The 16,336-nt window shown below is 40.7% G+C and overlaps 1 protein-coding gene across 1 annotated transcript in view; it reads right to left on the reverse strand.

Moving 5' to 3' along the window:
* The window catches only part of znf407 (zinc finger protein 407), a 151,747-nt gene extending 142,839 nt beyond the window's left edge, over positions 1–8,908 (reverse strand). Inside the window, exons 1-3 of the mRNA XM_030748966.1 lie at positions 8,835–8,908; positions 4,897–5,630; positions 2,502–4,703 (exon numbers count right to left, since the gene is read on the reverse strand). Coding sequence (XP_030604826.1) covers positions 2,502–4,703; positions 4,897–5,563 — 2,869 coding nt within the window. The 5' untranslated portion in view covers positions 5,564–5,630; positions 8,835–8,908. The remainder of the gene's footprint in view (positions 1–2,501; positions 4,704–4,896; positions 5,631–8,834) is intronic.
* Between the last annotated feature and the right edge of the window lie 7,428 nt (positions 8,909–16,336).

Genomic DNA, 16,336 nt, shown 5'->3' on the forward strand with positions numbered 1-16,336 from the left:
ATATAAAAATCAACTCTAAGGATTTAAAGACCTTAAGACATGTTTGTATCAAAAGCCAGCATAGCTTAAACCATCACAAGTACTGACGTGTTAACATTAAAATATACACAGTTCTTAGCTATTGCTACTAAAAAAAAAACTAACCACATCCTGCATGCTAGCATGCATGCATAGCATGTGTTATCATTGCTTTAAGGCTCAGTCTGAGGTCAGACAGCTCGCTCCAGTGAAAAAGTGACCAATTTACCTCAAAATGCAAATTCTAGCTGCGCCCTCATTGGCAAAATGCGAGCATGTGTATGCGATTCCTTTAAGGGACAAATTGACAAATCTGTGTGCAGCCTCCCACTGCCGTCTCCTGATTTCTCTGATTAATCAAGTGAATAAAAACTAGGTCTTAATTAAAAGGATCTGGACGTGCTCCCAGCTCAGAAACTGGCAGACCCCCACCGTGCTGCTCCGCAGTCAGCCCCACAAACAAACTCCCAGAATAAATGACCACCACATAAAAAGGTGAATAATTCACTGTAATGAGGGAACTTAGCAATAATAACAACTGGCATATGTTGTCAAAATGAAGAGAAATGGGTGCTTCCCACAAACAAGACAGCATAAATGAAAGTGGAGATGTAATCTCATAAACAAGAAGAACATAACTCTATTGAATAAAAAGAGGTATACCTAAAAAAATGAAGTATTCATCGGTTGAAACCTCAGGATGTGCCCTTGACTTGATGACTTCAGTTGGGACCGCGGTGTCAAAGCTTTCATTTTCTTAAGTAACACTAAGTAAGTGCCCTCAAAACTCAAGAATTATGACAGAGGGTGAAATTATGAATACATATAGACTAACCATTAATAAGAAGAAAGTGGAGGCTCAACATTAATCATCAAGATTTTAACCTCTAATTCTTACAGCTTTAAGCAGTTGGGTTTTAGCTGTAAGAAATATGACTTTGGCACACAAGGTGACTGGCATACATACCAGAGAAAAACAGAAAGGATGCTTTTGCATTTACTGCAGAATCATCTTAGCCGGCATTATGGAGCAAAGCACACAATATCAACTTCAGTGCTTAGATAAGACACACTGGGAGTAGCAGTACAAAAGGGCTACATAACAAAACTACAATCCCTACACAAACCATCCACTGTCACAGAATCTGAAACCCTCCTGTTTTATCTTCCCTTCAACACACACGCACAGAGGCACAATCGTGTACACACATGGTAAGCACAGAGCATGGACTTCAATTAAAGTCCCATTAAAGTTTCGGCTGAAAGGGGGATGGACCATAGGAGGCAGAGAGGGGCATTTATTGATGGCGCCCTCACATCTCGTTCCTGCATTAAGTTGATTTTAAAAGCAATTAATACACATGGTCAGGGAAAAGTAATGGAGCGCCCCATGTTCTTAACCTGCCGGACATTTCCCAGCCGAAGCCCTGACCAAACGTAGGCCTGCTTTGCATTATAAATGACAAGATAAATCTTAATGGATTGAGGATAATCAGCTAGCCATGAAGGCTGACATATACACACATTCACCAGGCATACGAGCGCACAAACATGGACGTACAGACACGAGGGAAATTAAAGGCTTTGAATACGTCTGCATTGATTATTTTAAATTATTAGCCCACCTCTCTTTGGACCTCCAATGCTTTTAGCCTAAGCTTTAACACATTTACAGAGACTTATTGACTATAATTACAACTGAGTCCTAGTAATGGACACATCAATTATGAGTCGCACATGTCTCTGACCAAGCGTTGCTCAGGGAATCCCAATCTGGGGTCCATTAGCGTCTCTCCTGCTGGTCTGAAGCTCAATCAGTCTTTACCTTCACCTCTACTGAAACGGCTATTACCTGGCTCAAGTAGATAGTAGTTCTAACATTAGCTTGAACTGCCAAAAAGAAGAGGCACCCAATACTTTTGGACCTAAAACAAAGGCGTAATAGCTGAGGAGCTACACCAACAGCAGCTTTTCTTTCCTTTTACAATCTCTGGATTAAATCTGATGTGTTCGGGCGTTCATACGGCATTAATATCCCCCAAAAAACCCAATCTGTATCAGTTACAGGAGGTTTAATAATTTATGTAACAGTTACAAAGTATAATTGTTAAAAACGTATATGTATATATACGATGCATTTTCAGTTTTCTAATCACAAGCAGCTTTCTAAGCCAAAATAAGTTGATAAATTGTAATGCCAAGAATCTAAAATATGCGTTACCAAGTTAATAATTTCAATATATGCAAGGAGGTGACGTTTACACTGAATATACAAAGGATTATGAGCACCTATGTTGTCATATAATCTTTTAACAAACTCACTGTGGGCTGCAGGTGCCTCATTAATGTGTCCTTGTTTTTAATACCACAAGTAAAAAGAAGAATATCAAACAGACAACACTGATGTGCATATAATATATGCGCATAAGATGCAAAAAAGAGGGAGAAGGAAGTGTTTCAGTAACCAAAATTAGCGTACATACCGGTGTGTGTGCGAATGTGTGCCAGGAAGGCCATGGAGTTGCTGCTCTTGCACACCTTGCCACAGTATTTACACACGTTGCCCTGGTTCTCCTCACGCTCGCGGTTGATCTGCTCCGTGTCCTCCAGCACGTACTTGTTGACCTCCCTCAGGAGCTCCTCGTGTTTCTCCTTAATGTGATAAAACAGATCCTGCTCCGATTCAAAGCGGTCTGTGCACTTCACGCACTTGAAGCTCGCACCCCCTTCGGGCAGCTCCTCCACGCTGTTCTGCTCATTGCGGAGGTGGGCAGCGCTGGTCAGATGCTGGTGCAGGTTGCTCTCGGTGTAGAAGGACTTGCCACAGACCAGACAGTGGAAATGCCTCTCCTTGGACGGATGCTTCATTGAGATGTGGACGTTGAGGCCGCTGATGCCATCCGCCATGAAGCCGCAATCCTCGCAGCGTATGCGAGAATTGCTCCATTTGGCTTCCTCCTTTACTTTCCCTTCCTTGGGTTTGAGCTTCTTGACATATGCAGAACTGGGGGACACCAAGCCAGAGGTCACCTGCGATCCTCCAGTCAAACAGATCACAGTGGCCTCACCTTCCAGAGACAGGCCTTCTTGTGCTGCCTGTTCCTGCTCTGCTAGGGTCTTCACAGATACAATGCAGGGATCAAAGGGAAGGGCTTTGGACATTTGCGTATATGTAGTCACAACACCTGCCTTTAACTGTTCATCATCTGCTTGTTTAACCTCTTCTTCCTGGCTATCTGGCTGTGCCAAATCAGAGACTGAAAGCGAACATTCTTCTGCCTGCTGGTGTTCGGACACAGCAGTTAGCCCAGTTGCTTCAGTGGTAATCTCTGGCTCACCACCAGCAGAAGATGTAATGGCGTTTGCTTGCTTTTCACCTCCACTTCCAGCCACACTAACCACATCATTACTAGGCTCCGTGGTGACACAGGATGTAGGTGCATTCTGGCTTTCCGTAGCTTGACTGTCAACAGAACAGGACTCGGACACCTCCGAGGGGCTCACAGATTCACATTCAGGGTTAGAGTTGGCCTCAGGAAGCTCTGTGATATCATTTAGCTTTAGTGGGAGTGCTATGACTCTTTGTCCTTCGCTCCCCTTTTGTTCCATGTATTTCTGACTTTTCTGCTTGTGCTTCTCTGTGTTGGCATGGCGAGACATTTCCCTGCTTGTTACAGCATAGTAGCTACATGCTAAACAGACATACTCAAAATCTCTGGTGTGTTTTCTCTTGACATGAAGATGGAGAGACGGTATAGACTGAGCTACAAAATCGCAGAGGCTGCAAGCATTAACAGAGTCGTACTTGCTTTTTTTCTGGTTTGTGTCTGGCTGAGTTTGCTCCTCTCCATCGTGGTCTTTGGAAGCTGTGTCGTCAGATTCTTCTTCTTTGCTGGTGGTCTGTGAGGTGGTATTCGGGTCCTTGGTTTCCTGCAGTGATGCACTTATGTGATTTGTGATTGGGTTCTTACTTGCACATTCTTGCGCACGTCTAACATGCTTCTTTGTTAAACAGTGACGATCCATGTCTCCTTTGGTCACACAGCTGTAGCTGCACAGAGTGCAGCTGTAGCCATAATCTTTGCTGTGTTTACGGCGAACGTGAACACTGAGGTTGGTAGCGTTGGACACTACCAGGCCACAGTATCCGCATGTGGTTGTGGAACCTTGCTTTGGTCTTCCTCTTTTCTTACTGGGAGGACCCAGCTCCAACTCCTCCTCCTCAGCTAACACAGCTTTGGCAGCCTCTGCTGCCTCATCAGTTTCCTGTTCCCCTGCTGTCAAAGTATCTACCCCTTCTCCACCAGGCATCTGAGCCACATCATCTATGATAGCACCATCGCCAGCGCTGTCTCTGCTAACCCTCTCGACACATACTTCAGATTTTGTGCTCTTCTTTTCTTTCTCCTGCTGCATGTGGCTATCTGAGGACAGGTGAAAATCCATCCACTCAGATGTGGCGGAAAGAAAGTTACACAATTTGCAACGGTACCACTCCTGTTCGAGGTGTTTGACACGAGTGTGGTTCTCCAGCAGCGCAGCGGTGCTGACCCGAAAATCACAGTTTGCGCACTTCAGCTGGAACCTGCTGAGGGTACGTTTGGGCGTCACTCGTGTTGGAGTAGCATTCACGGTACTGCCTGGATCCACGTCCTCCTCTTTGTCATCGATGCTTTCAGCGTCAACTGAAAGAGATTTCAAGGACACAGTTGTTTAAAGTCTTCCTCGGCAACAATATAAAAAAAGGTGAAAAAACAAACAAACTGGGACTTTTTTAAAATTCTAATAATTTTTACAAATATTATATCAACCCAATACTTAACTCACGTGTAATGCTGAGGGCTTAGAACCATGTAGAGGAGAACAGGATATACTCACATGTGTATGGGGTGTCTTTGGTGTGGTATCTCTGGATGTGAACATCTAGAGGAGACTTGTCCCTAAACTCCTGCCCACAGTAGTTGCAGGAATAAATAATCTTAGGTTTTGGGGTTCGCTTGCTTACTCTTCTCTCTTGGGTAGTAGGGATTATTGCTTCTTGCTCTACCTGCTGACTGTCTAATACACTTTGCTTTTTACTTAAATTCTTCATGTTTGTGCCACTGTCACTGGAAACTGATCTCAGTTCATCACGATCAGAATCTTGTTTCTGTTTAAGCTCAGCGCCGCTCTCTGCTTCCATGTCTGCCTCCCGCTGGATTTCAGCAGGACTCACATCAGAGGTATTTGTACTTTTCTCCAAAGGCTTTGCAACTTTATCAGACATCTTTCCATGCTTTCGTGCAAAGTGGATTTTCAGTGATCTTGGGCATTTGGCTGAGAAGCCACAAACTGTGCAGAGGTTGTCCCCATCTTTAGGTGCAGAATCTGGACTTGGCCTCTCAGTGACTTCTTCATCTGCTTCATCAAGCTCAGCAACCCTACTGGGTGAGTCTCCTGCAGTTTCCTCCATTTCTACATCATCTGTATGCGCTTTCCCACTGCTGTCATTTTCAGCCACTTTCTCCTCGATAGCTTCCTTCCCTGATATCACTGTTTCATCCATATCATATCCTGTTATGATTACACACAACAGTGAAGCTGATCGCTATCATCAGAGCTGGATCCAAATCCTGGAGAAGGTGGGAGACTAAATGTTAGCCGTCATTTGTCTGAAACACAATTTAGCATATGTTTAAAAAAATAAAATAAAATATGAAAAACTTAAGTGCAGGGCCACAAACTGTATAGCTAACAAGCATCTGAAAAGTGATCCTTCTGCCAAGCACAAGTCAATGTTGCCATCTAGTGCTTCCTAATACAAACTGTTAGTTGAAGGATTCCAGCATGAAAACTGGCTGCTGCTTATTCAAGTTCTGCTGATCCAGTCATTTAATGGAATTCTAACCTTCTGTGTGACAAATATACAAAACAATTTTACAATGGCCAAGACAGATCAGGTACTGAACATGAAGTATTGTTTCTGAGCTTCTATTTACTTGATGTGTCTGTATTTGCAGTACTTTTCCTTTTGTTATACCCAACTTAATCTAATACCAATCAAATATTAGAGATTCAAAATAGTATCTTCTTGAAATAATTGTATTATTTTCAAGTTGAAATGCAGCTTATATGATTTATCAGTGAGTTTCCACACCCACATCAGCACGCTCTTGCATCCATATTTTTCAACCGGCACTGCAGAGTCACCGTGGTGGTCGCAGTCAGGTCCTTGCCAAACATGCTGGAGCCCATATTTCTGTCTTCTCAAGTTTTGTGTCATTTTGTTTGTAAATAACATATCTCAGGTTACTGACACTTTCAAATCCTCTCCTATATTTGTGATTTCTCACAGTCTACTTTCTTACTCGCAAAGGAAGTTAATTCAAATGTGCAGCATTTCCCATTAGATTCAGAAATAAATTTACAAATCTGTGATATTCATAGGACATATGTAAAGTTCTCACAGGACTGTGTAGAGTCCTGTTAAAAACTATGTATACCTCATGATTCAGTAACTTGCAGAACGACCTTTAGCAGCAATAACATGAAGAAATCATTTTCTCTATGCCTTTATCAGTCTCTCACATAGTGGAGGAATTTCAGCTCACTGAGGCTCACAGGCCTTTGTTTATGCACAGCTCTCTTCAGGTCCCACCACAGGCCACACTTGTTCATTCTTTTCCTAACTGTACTGTGATTACTCAAAAATCTAACATGCTAATTAAGGTCTTTAGAGTCTGAAATGTAGCGCTTGGGATTTTTGTTTCTCTGAACATTGCACGGTTTGACCTTGAGGTGAATTTGCTGGGACGTCCACTCCTGGGAAGATTGTAGCGTTGTGTTAACACACACCTGACGACTCGAGACCTGCAAACTTCTGCTTTTATGAAGGTGATTACTACTTACTGATGATTAGTTAATCAAGTGCATTTGATCAGCAGTACCTGACTGCCCTCTTAATTCATATGCAAGCAGTAAGGGTGTACGTGGTTTTTCACATGGCTGTGCAGTCCTGTGAAAAACTCTTTTCCACATGACTGTAGGTGTTTTTTTTTTTTGGCACTCAAGTTTTTACTTTGGTTCCAATATTCACAGTGCAGTCTATTTAACTTGTTTCTTCTCATTGCTTCCATTTTAACCATTTTATATTCACTTTAAGTTTAAATTTTGCAGTAAATGTTGCTGCAAGTAAAGAAATGTGTTGCAAATACAAAAACAATCAAATACACAGGTGAACAAAAACTACAAGAAAAATGCTGCAAGGTAACTGAAGTCGACCAGCCATCAATGGTGCTGCAAAATGAGCCAACGCTCAGTTCAAATTAAATAACTCCATAACAATAACCATCTTGAGGCACTACACATTTTAAAATGAAGACCCCTCAGTCACATGCAGGCAAGCACCAATGTAACAAGTACGTGCTTGCTTTGTTTTGTGCATCGTGAAATTTAAGATTGTTCTCTTAATTTGTTCTTCTATTTCAATACAGGTGTTTTTAGCTGCAGCACACTGAGCTCTCAACGCCATGTGTTTTCAAATGAATCTGCTGAGTGCAGAAACATTTTACTGTATTCAGTTTAGGGTCTGTGCCTGCAAACCAGATTTTGGGACATCACTAGCAGTTTGAAAGCCAGTCCGGATACAACTGGTAACTTAGACGAGTGGAATGTTAAATTTTGTAGTCTGTATTGCACACCAGAATTGACTGCCAGCAGTGATGTCACTTTAAGAAGCAAGCTTTGCAGGTAGTCACACTTTTGCCGTGGGAAGGAATCAGAATGCACATAAATAGTCTGTGTATTTGTCTGTGGGTGAGCTCATGTGAAATGTTTTGTTTTTATAGTACATCCCCCTTTGTTTAAGAAAACAAGCCCATGTGTGTAGAAGTGTGTCTATACATTTTTATACTCATATATTATTTATTAAGAGCCACAGCATATATCTCAGGGGTTTCGCCCCAAAGTATAAAGGTCATACGATCTTCGTTCTGCTCGCTACCGCCGTCTACCGTTTATTTTGGTAAAACCCGATTACAGTATTACCACAAGTATCATCATATCAAGATTCTCCAGAAACAGATTGTCCATTTACGCTCCAAGCTGCATACACGCCAAATTTAAGAGCGAACTCCGAGTGAACTATAGAGTCTCATTTCAAAACAGGGAGGTCATTATAACAGCGGAAGGCAATGATGTCGGTGTTGTGTCTGCAGCAAATGAAGGCGTTCTGTCTCCTGTAAACGTCCGACAGTACTTAACAAGAGCGTGAGCATAGTTCGGCTTCAATGTCCACTCTTTTTAAAAAGTGAACATTGAAGCTGTTTAACCACTGCGCGTCAGTGCTAGCTGAAAGTAATGACAAAGTTAGCCGCAAATGTTTCATACAACACGTCAGAAACTGCAGCGATACACAAAGACAGCTAGTGTCACAGTCTTAAATGTTGCTAAGCCGCTCATTTCATCGCTTGAATGATTCATGCTCTCAGACACGGAGCAGAGAGGTTGTAGTTCCACTGCTGGATGCCGCTGCTAACTTGCTAACTAGCAACACGTTCCCCAACAGTCTTTTGATAGACGGACTAGGCATCCAATTAAAATTCGATACCAGCCGTGACATCCAATCAGAGCGGGGATAAGGCGGGTCTACGTGGCACCTAGGCTTGGAAAACGACGGCAGCACAGAGGCCCAAAAAGGAGGCTAACGTCGACCTCGGAAACTGTGTTCTGTGCTGCAGAAACAGTACTTTATAACACTTTGGAGAGTTCACTATCCTTTAAATAAAACTAACACGAGTAAATAGATGTGAATGCAGTGAAATACTAGTTTAACTTACCTCTTGTTACACGCTTATTTCCACTGTCCGCGCTTTTTGATGCTAGACACAAATGGCGTACCGTAGCGTGAGCCATACGTCATAGGGGGCGGCCTCGCTGCCCGCGGCTTCTTGTTTTTTCTACATCAGCTGATCTGATCACGGGATGCGTTCTGGTTCCATGGGAAAACAAAAACACGGAACACGGCGTAAAGGTACTGCGGTAAAATACGCGGCAGTTGTTGGAACTGCTGTCGGTGAACATAGGTTAGTTATTGTTGTTACTAATTAACAGCAATAATGTAACGTGATTGGATATGCTATACAGCGCGACCAGTTAGTGCGTGATGTATTTAAATTCATCGTTTACAGAAAACAGCTACAATCAGCCATTCAAAAATATCACAAAGTTATGTTGTAATCTTGTTTTTTGCCTTTTTAAAAATGTTTTTTTTTATTACTTATTTATTTAAATTTTTTTTCAGTGGTTTTCTGGTAGATTTTAAACTACTGTTTTCCGCAATATTAATAATAGACTATACTACAGTGTTCAAGTAACTGATGCTGGAAAAGATTTTCAGTTTTGTACTGTGATCAAACTATTTCTGTTAGTGTGTTGATAGAAAGTTAAAAAAAAAAAGACAGAAATAAAGAAAAAAAATGAAAACCACTGAATAAGAACAGTTTGTCACAGTATTTTTTTTTTTTTTTAATTGGTAAGTCTGTGATGAATCACCACTTCCATGTGACACACAGTGTTAGCTTTATAATGACTGAAGATAGATTAATGCACGGGCATTAATTGATTAAGTAGTCTGACAGGTCAGGAGGTGATAAATGAAACCTCCCGGAATGAATATGCAGTTTATTTTTCCAATAATTTTCTTTAATTCATCACAGTCAAAATTATATGACGTGGATGGTTTAAAACACAAACGCCCTCTTCCCTGTCCCCCATTTTTCATAAGGATTAATCATTCATTTTTCTCCATTAGTTGTCTATTAAAGAGGAGAGGCTGGCTTCGATGGATGCTGCCTCAGTGACTTTTACTATAAAATTCACTAACTGTTCCACTTACATCTCCACACCCACAAAAGACACAAATGAAACTTTCCTATTCAGAAGCATTCATTTCATTTACATGCATTCAGTGTGTTTTAAAAACACACACTGTATGAATGTGTGTTTTGATTGCGTAAATATGCCTCGTAGTGGCATGTTGAGTGGTCACTAAGACTAATATAAATTGTTGTCCAGTCTTTCCATTTTAATTTTGGCCCACTTTCCACAATATAATATTGTGCAAAAGTCTTGAGTCAACAGTCATTTATTTATGTTTTGCACAGAAACTGGGAAATAGGTGCAGTGATTGAAATGTGCTAACATACATGGAAATACAGCATATAAGCCAAAATCAGAGCTTGTATTATTCTAACAAGCTTGAAAGTCAATATTTGGTATGACCACCTTTCAACACAGCAAAGTTTCCAGGTACTAGCTCTTTGAGAATGCCTAAAGATACAATTTAAAATGTTTTTTTTTCCTAAGTCATCTTTCATCTGTAGACACGACACTGGTTCATCACTTGAATTAAAGTAATTGTCATCATTTCACAGCTTTGTCAAATCGACAACAGAGGTACTAAATCACAGTCATCAAAATTTATCTGCACATATATACAACCAATATTTGTACATACATTTACATAAATGTATATTTTACCTATAAATATACACTCTATTGCCAAAATAGATCTCATTGTACTTCTTGTATAATGACAATAAAGGCATTCTATTCTATTCTAAAAGTATTTGCTCATCTGCCTCCCCATGTATATGAACTTGAGGTTCACAGTGGTTAATATGATGTGAGTCCAAAATGTCTTGGTATGCTGAAGCATTAAGAGTTTCTTTCACTGGACCTAAGGGACCGAGCCCAACTCCTGAAGAACAGAAACCCATTCCATGAAGCTCTTTAAGAACAGTTCTTGAGCGAATCTGTGGGCCACATGAACTTTGGAGGTCTGTACCAACTGACTCTGCAGAAAACTTGGTAACCTCTGCACACTACGCACCTCAGCATCCACTGACTGTGATTTCACTGAGCTCCTGAGAGCGACCCATTCTTTCACAAATGTTTGCAGAAGCAGTCTCCATGCCTAGGTGCTTGGTTTTATACATATGTGGCTGTGGAAGTGACCACCTGAATTCAATGATTTGCCTGGGTGAGTGAATACTTTTGGGAACATAGTGTACTTCCTTGTTAATATTGTTAAGGTACTGTTCAGTAAATTAAATTAGAATAAAATGAATTCCATAGTCTTAAATAGCTGTTCCAGCAGTGGTCCATCCACACAGGTGTTTTCCATTTATAACCTAAGTCCTCTTCTTAGCACCAAATGTCTGTGCAGGTCATGTTTAATGGAACGATTTCACAGCAGACGCCTGAGTTAGCGCAGCAGAAAAGCCACAGGTGTTACTTATAATATTAACAACGGCAGCTATTCCATTTGAGTATCCCAATAAGTCGTGACAGTGTGACAGTGAGCCAGCACACATAATGCCAGGACACTGAAGCTGAAAACAGAAGCAGCTCAGAAATTCCATCATCATTTTTAATCTCATTTTGTCACATGACAAAAGTTCTTCTGTGATAAAGGACCATTGCCTTCTCTCTTGCTAAAGTTCTACTGTAGACCTTGAGCTAGGATAAAATTACCCCTTAATTATTCCTATTAAGGCATTTGGTTACCTCAGGTAACTTTAAACTAAGCCACTCCAATCAGAAGGAATAACTAAAAACATATGTAGGACTGCAGGGCCTTAACTATCCATGTAAAAAGCAGTTCAGGTGAAATATTATGCTCTTGTAATCAGTGCTTCCACCAAGTTGTCACTTTGCTAAACTCTAACTTTCAATCAGACTTTGAAGGCTGCTTATATGCATTGTTAGATCTTAACATGTTGGTAGGACACATGGTGAACAGGCAGCAGGAAAACATATGCAGGGAAATGTTATACTTGTCCTATAAATGGACCTCCAATCTCCAAGAAATTGATATCCAGTCTAAGTTATTTGGAAGGAGTGGCTCATTGGAAGTTATGACTGAGCACTATATCACCCCCTCATTTCTCTGCAATCCTTTGACACTGACTTTGTTTATCTCCTAGGCTGCTGGGCCGTTATATGAGTCAGTTTACTGTTAGGGGTGGTAATGCTACCTGTTAAACACAATGGAATATTATGTAGCATTGTGTTCAGCTGCATAGGTTTCAATGGGTTACTTCACCCCACCCACCAGATGGAGCAATCTGCACATTTTGTTACACACTGCCGGTCAGCAACCACAGCTGCATCATGTCATCCAGTTTCCATAATAATAATAATAATAATAATGTCAGAATGTTCATTGTTTGTCTCAGATTGTTTTTGTTATTTGGATCATTTTGTCCTTTTGAACACTGACTAACAGCAAGAGTGGATTTGCACTGGGATCAGCACTATGCTCACCGCTTTCATGTAGAACATGAAAGCGGTGAGCATAGTTCTGTTTTGTCTTTTTGAATGATTTTTCTTTTTAAGTGAACCAACTGGACTCTTGTTTAAATCTTGTTCGTTAGTAAGCGGATCTTTACATCGCAGAGGTGAAGCCCTGCAGAGTTTAGAGCTTTGTTCACAACGTGTAAGACAGAGTTGCAGTCTTACACGCCTCTCTGCAGCTTCTCTCCTCCTGCCATCCCCCCAAAACCCCATCCCCACAGAGTCGGTGCCTGCTCCCAGACCACCAAAAACCAAAGCTAAAATCAGCAAAAAGCTATTTAAGCATAAAAATTCAAAAACAATAAATAATACAGCTTCATCGACTGCACCAAAGAATAAAACAATTAAATGTGGATTATTAAACATTAGGTCTCTCTCTTCCAAGTCCCTATTAGTAAATGATTTAATAATTGATCAACGTATTGATTTATTCTGCCTTACAGAAACCTGGTTACAGCAGGATGAATATGTTAGTTTAAATGAATCAACACCCACGAGTCACAGTAACTGTCAGAATGCTCGAAGCACAGGTCGAGGAGGAGGATTAGCTGCAATCTTCAATTCCAGCTTATTAATTAATCAAAGACCCAGACAAAGTTTTCATTCTTTTGAAAGCCTGACTCTTAGTCTTGTCCATCCTAATTGGGAAACTCAAAAAACTATTTTATTTGTTATTATCTATCGTCCACCTGGTCCTTACTCAGAGTTTCTGTCTGATTTCTCAGAAGAAGTACAGAAGAAGTCTTTCTGAAAGTGCTGTAACTTAGCTTAAGGATCTAATTCCTTCATTGTTATGCTCTTCAGTGCCAACACAGTGCAGAGCAGCTACCTAAACTCTGCTCCCAGTGAGGTCGATTATCTCGTCAATAGTTTTACATCCTCACTGCGTATAACTTTGGATACTGTGGCTCCTCTGAAAAGGAAAGCTTCAAATCTGAAGTGCCTGACTCCGTGGTATAATTCACAAACGCACAGCTTAAAGCAGATAACCCGAAAGCTGGAGAGGGAATGGCGTCTCACTAAATTAGAAGATGCTCATTTAGCCTGGAAAAAGAGTTTGTTGCTCTATAAAAAAGCCCTCCGTAAAGCTAGGACATCTTACTATTCATCATTAATTGAAGAAAATAAGAACAACCCCAGGTTTCTTTTCAGCACTGTAGCCAGGCTGACAAAGAGTCAGAGCTCTGTAGAGCCGAGTATTCCTTTCACTTTAACTAGTAGTGACTTCATGGATTTCTTTACAAATAAAATTTTAGACATTAGAGAAAGAATTATTCATAACCATCTCAAAGATTATTCTTCATGTTCGGCTGCTTTCAGCACTGCTGGTATTTGTTTAGACTCTTTTGCTCCAGTTGATCTTTCAGAGTTAACTTCAATAGTTACTTCCTCCAAACCAGCAACATGTTTGTTAGATCCCATTCCTACTAGACTGTTCAAAGAAGTCTTTCCAATTATTGATGCTTCAATCTTAAAAATGATCAATCAGTCTTTATTAGTTGGCTATGTACCACAGACCTTCAAGGTGGCTGTAATTAAACCATTAATTAAAAAGCCATCACTTGACCCAGCTGTCTTAGCTAATTATAGGCCAATCTCCAACCTTCCTTTTCTCTCAAAGATTCTTGAAAGAGTAGTTGTAAAACAGCTAACTGATCATCTGCAGAGGAATGGTTTATTTGAAGAGTTTCAGTCAGGTTTCAGAATTCATCACAGTACAGAAACAGCATTAGTGAAGGTTACAAATGATCTTCTTAGAGCCTCTGACAGTGGACTCATCTCTGTTCTTGTCCTGTTGGACCTCAGTGCAGCTTTTGATACTGTTGACCATAACATTTTATTACAGAGATTAGAGCATACTATAGGTATTAAAGGTACTGCACCGCAGTGGTTTGAATCATATTTATCTCATAGACTCCAGTTTGTTCATGTAAATGGGGAGTCTTCTTCACACACTAAGGTTAATTATGGAGTTCCACAGGGTTCTGTGCTAGGACCAATTTTATTTACATTATACATGCTTCCCTTAGGCAGTATTATTAGAAAGCATTGCATCAATTTTCATTGTTATGCAGATGATACTCAGCTTTACCTATCAATGAAGCCAGATGACGCACATCAATTAGTTAAACTGCAGGAATGTCTTAAAGACATTAAAGCCTGGATGACCTCTAATTTCCTGCTTCTAAATTCAGATCAAACTGAAGTTCTTGTTCTCGGCCCCACAAATCTTAGAAACATGGTGTCTAACCAGATACTTACTCTGGATGGCATTACTTTGGCCTCCAGTTACACTGTGAGAAATCTTGGAGTCATTTTTGACCAGGATATGTCCTTCAATGCACATATTAAACAAATATGTAGGACCGCTTTTTTGCATTTGCGCAATATTTCTAAAATTAGAAACATCCTTTCTCAGAGTGATGCTGAAAAGCTAATTCGTGCATTTATTACTTCTAGGCTGGATTATTGTAATTCATTATTATCAGGCTGTCCTAAAAGCTCCCTGAAAAGCCTTCAGCTGATCCAAAATGCTGCAGCTAGAGTACTGACGGGGACTAGAAAGAGAGAGCAGATTTCACCCACATTGGCTTCTCTTCATTGGCTCCCTGTTAAATCTAGAATAGAATTTAAAATCCTTCTCCTCACATACAAGGTCTTGAATAATCAGGCCCATCTTATCTCAAAGACCTCATAGTACCATATCACCCCAACAGAGCACTTCGCTCTCAGACTGCTGGCTTACTTGTGGTTCCTAGGATACTTAAGAGTAGAATGGGAGGCAGAGCCTTCAGCTTTCAGGCCCCTCTTCTGTGGAACCAGCTTCCAGCTTGGATTCGGGAGACAGACACCCTCTCTATTTTTAAGATTAGGCTTAAAACTTTCCTTTATGATAAAGCTTATAGTTAGGGCTGGATCAGGTGACCCTGAACCATCCCTTAGTTATGCTGCTATAGGCCTCGGCTGCTGGGGGGGTTCCCACAATAGACTGTTTCTTTTCATTCACCTTATTTAATTTGTTTATACTCCACTCTGCATTTAATTATTAATTGTTATTAATCTCTGGCTCTCTTCCACAGCATGTCTTTCTCTCCCCTCAGCCCAACCGGTCGCGGCAGATGACTGCCCCTCCCTGAGCCTGGTTCTGCTGGAGGTTTCTTCCTGTTAAAAGGGAGTTTTTCCTTTCCACTGTCGCCAAGTGCTTGCTCATAGGGGGTCGTTTTGACTGTTGGGTTTTCTCTGTATTATTGTAGGGTCTTTACCCACAATACAAAGCGCCTTGAGGCGACTGTTTGTTGTGATTTGGCGCTATATAAATAAAACTGAATTGAACACAGCATATTCCGATCTCATTAAAAGCATATTAAAAGTCTGAAGCAGCCACAAACCTCGATTCCACATTTGAATTAAAGTTTTTATTCCAGTAAAAGTTTACATTTGCTCATACACTAGGTGATGACTTAAAGTGAAGGCTGACAGTTACATTTTTAATGAAAAAAAAAAGTGCAGTAGGCACTAGAAGGTGGGAGCCTTGTCATTTCTTATTTTAGAGTGAGCATATTTTCTGGCGGTAGTACATATCAGTGTAATTTCAATCAATATTTTTACTCTACCTCCCTGTATCAAGCTGTTCACTTGCGTACAACATATTGATACTTTCCGCTCCACTGTCATTCAATGTGGTCCAATTACTTGAGCTCTTTCTTTAGAAGGACCTGAGTAACTTGGGCTTCAGCAGTGCCCCAGTTTTCCCTCCCAAAATGCACATATGTGCCTGCACTAGTTTTTCCTTTATTATATACCAGCACCAGTCAAAGAGCATGAGGTCACAGCTGTCCCCAAATGCATCACCTCACTGTGTAAACACAGCTTTATTTTAAAGGTTAGTCTCAGGATAGGGCGCTGTAATGTTTGGATTAGGATGAGGACTTTGAGGACATATGCGCCGTGCTTTAAGTTTAAAAGATAAAGTTTTCAAAAC

The sequence above is a fragment of the Archocentrus centrarchus genome, chromosome 16 (genome assembly GCF_007364275.1).
Source record: "Archocentrus centrarchus isolate MPI-CPG fArcCen1 chromosome 16, fArcCen1, whole genome shotgun sequence".
In the NCBI taxonomy this organism is placed as follows: Eukaryota; Metazoa; Chordata; class Actinopteri; order Cichliformes; family Cichlidae; genus Archocentrus; species Archocentrus centrarchus.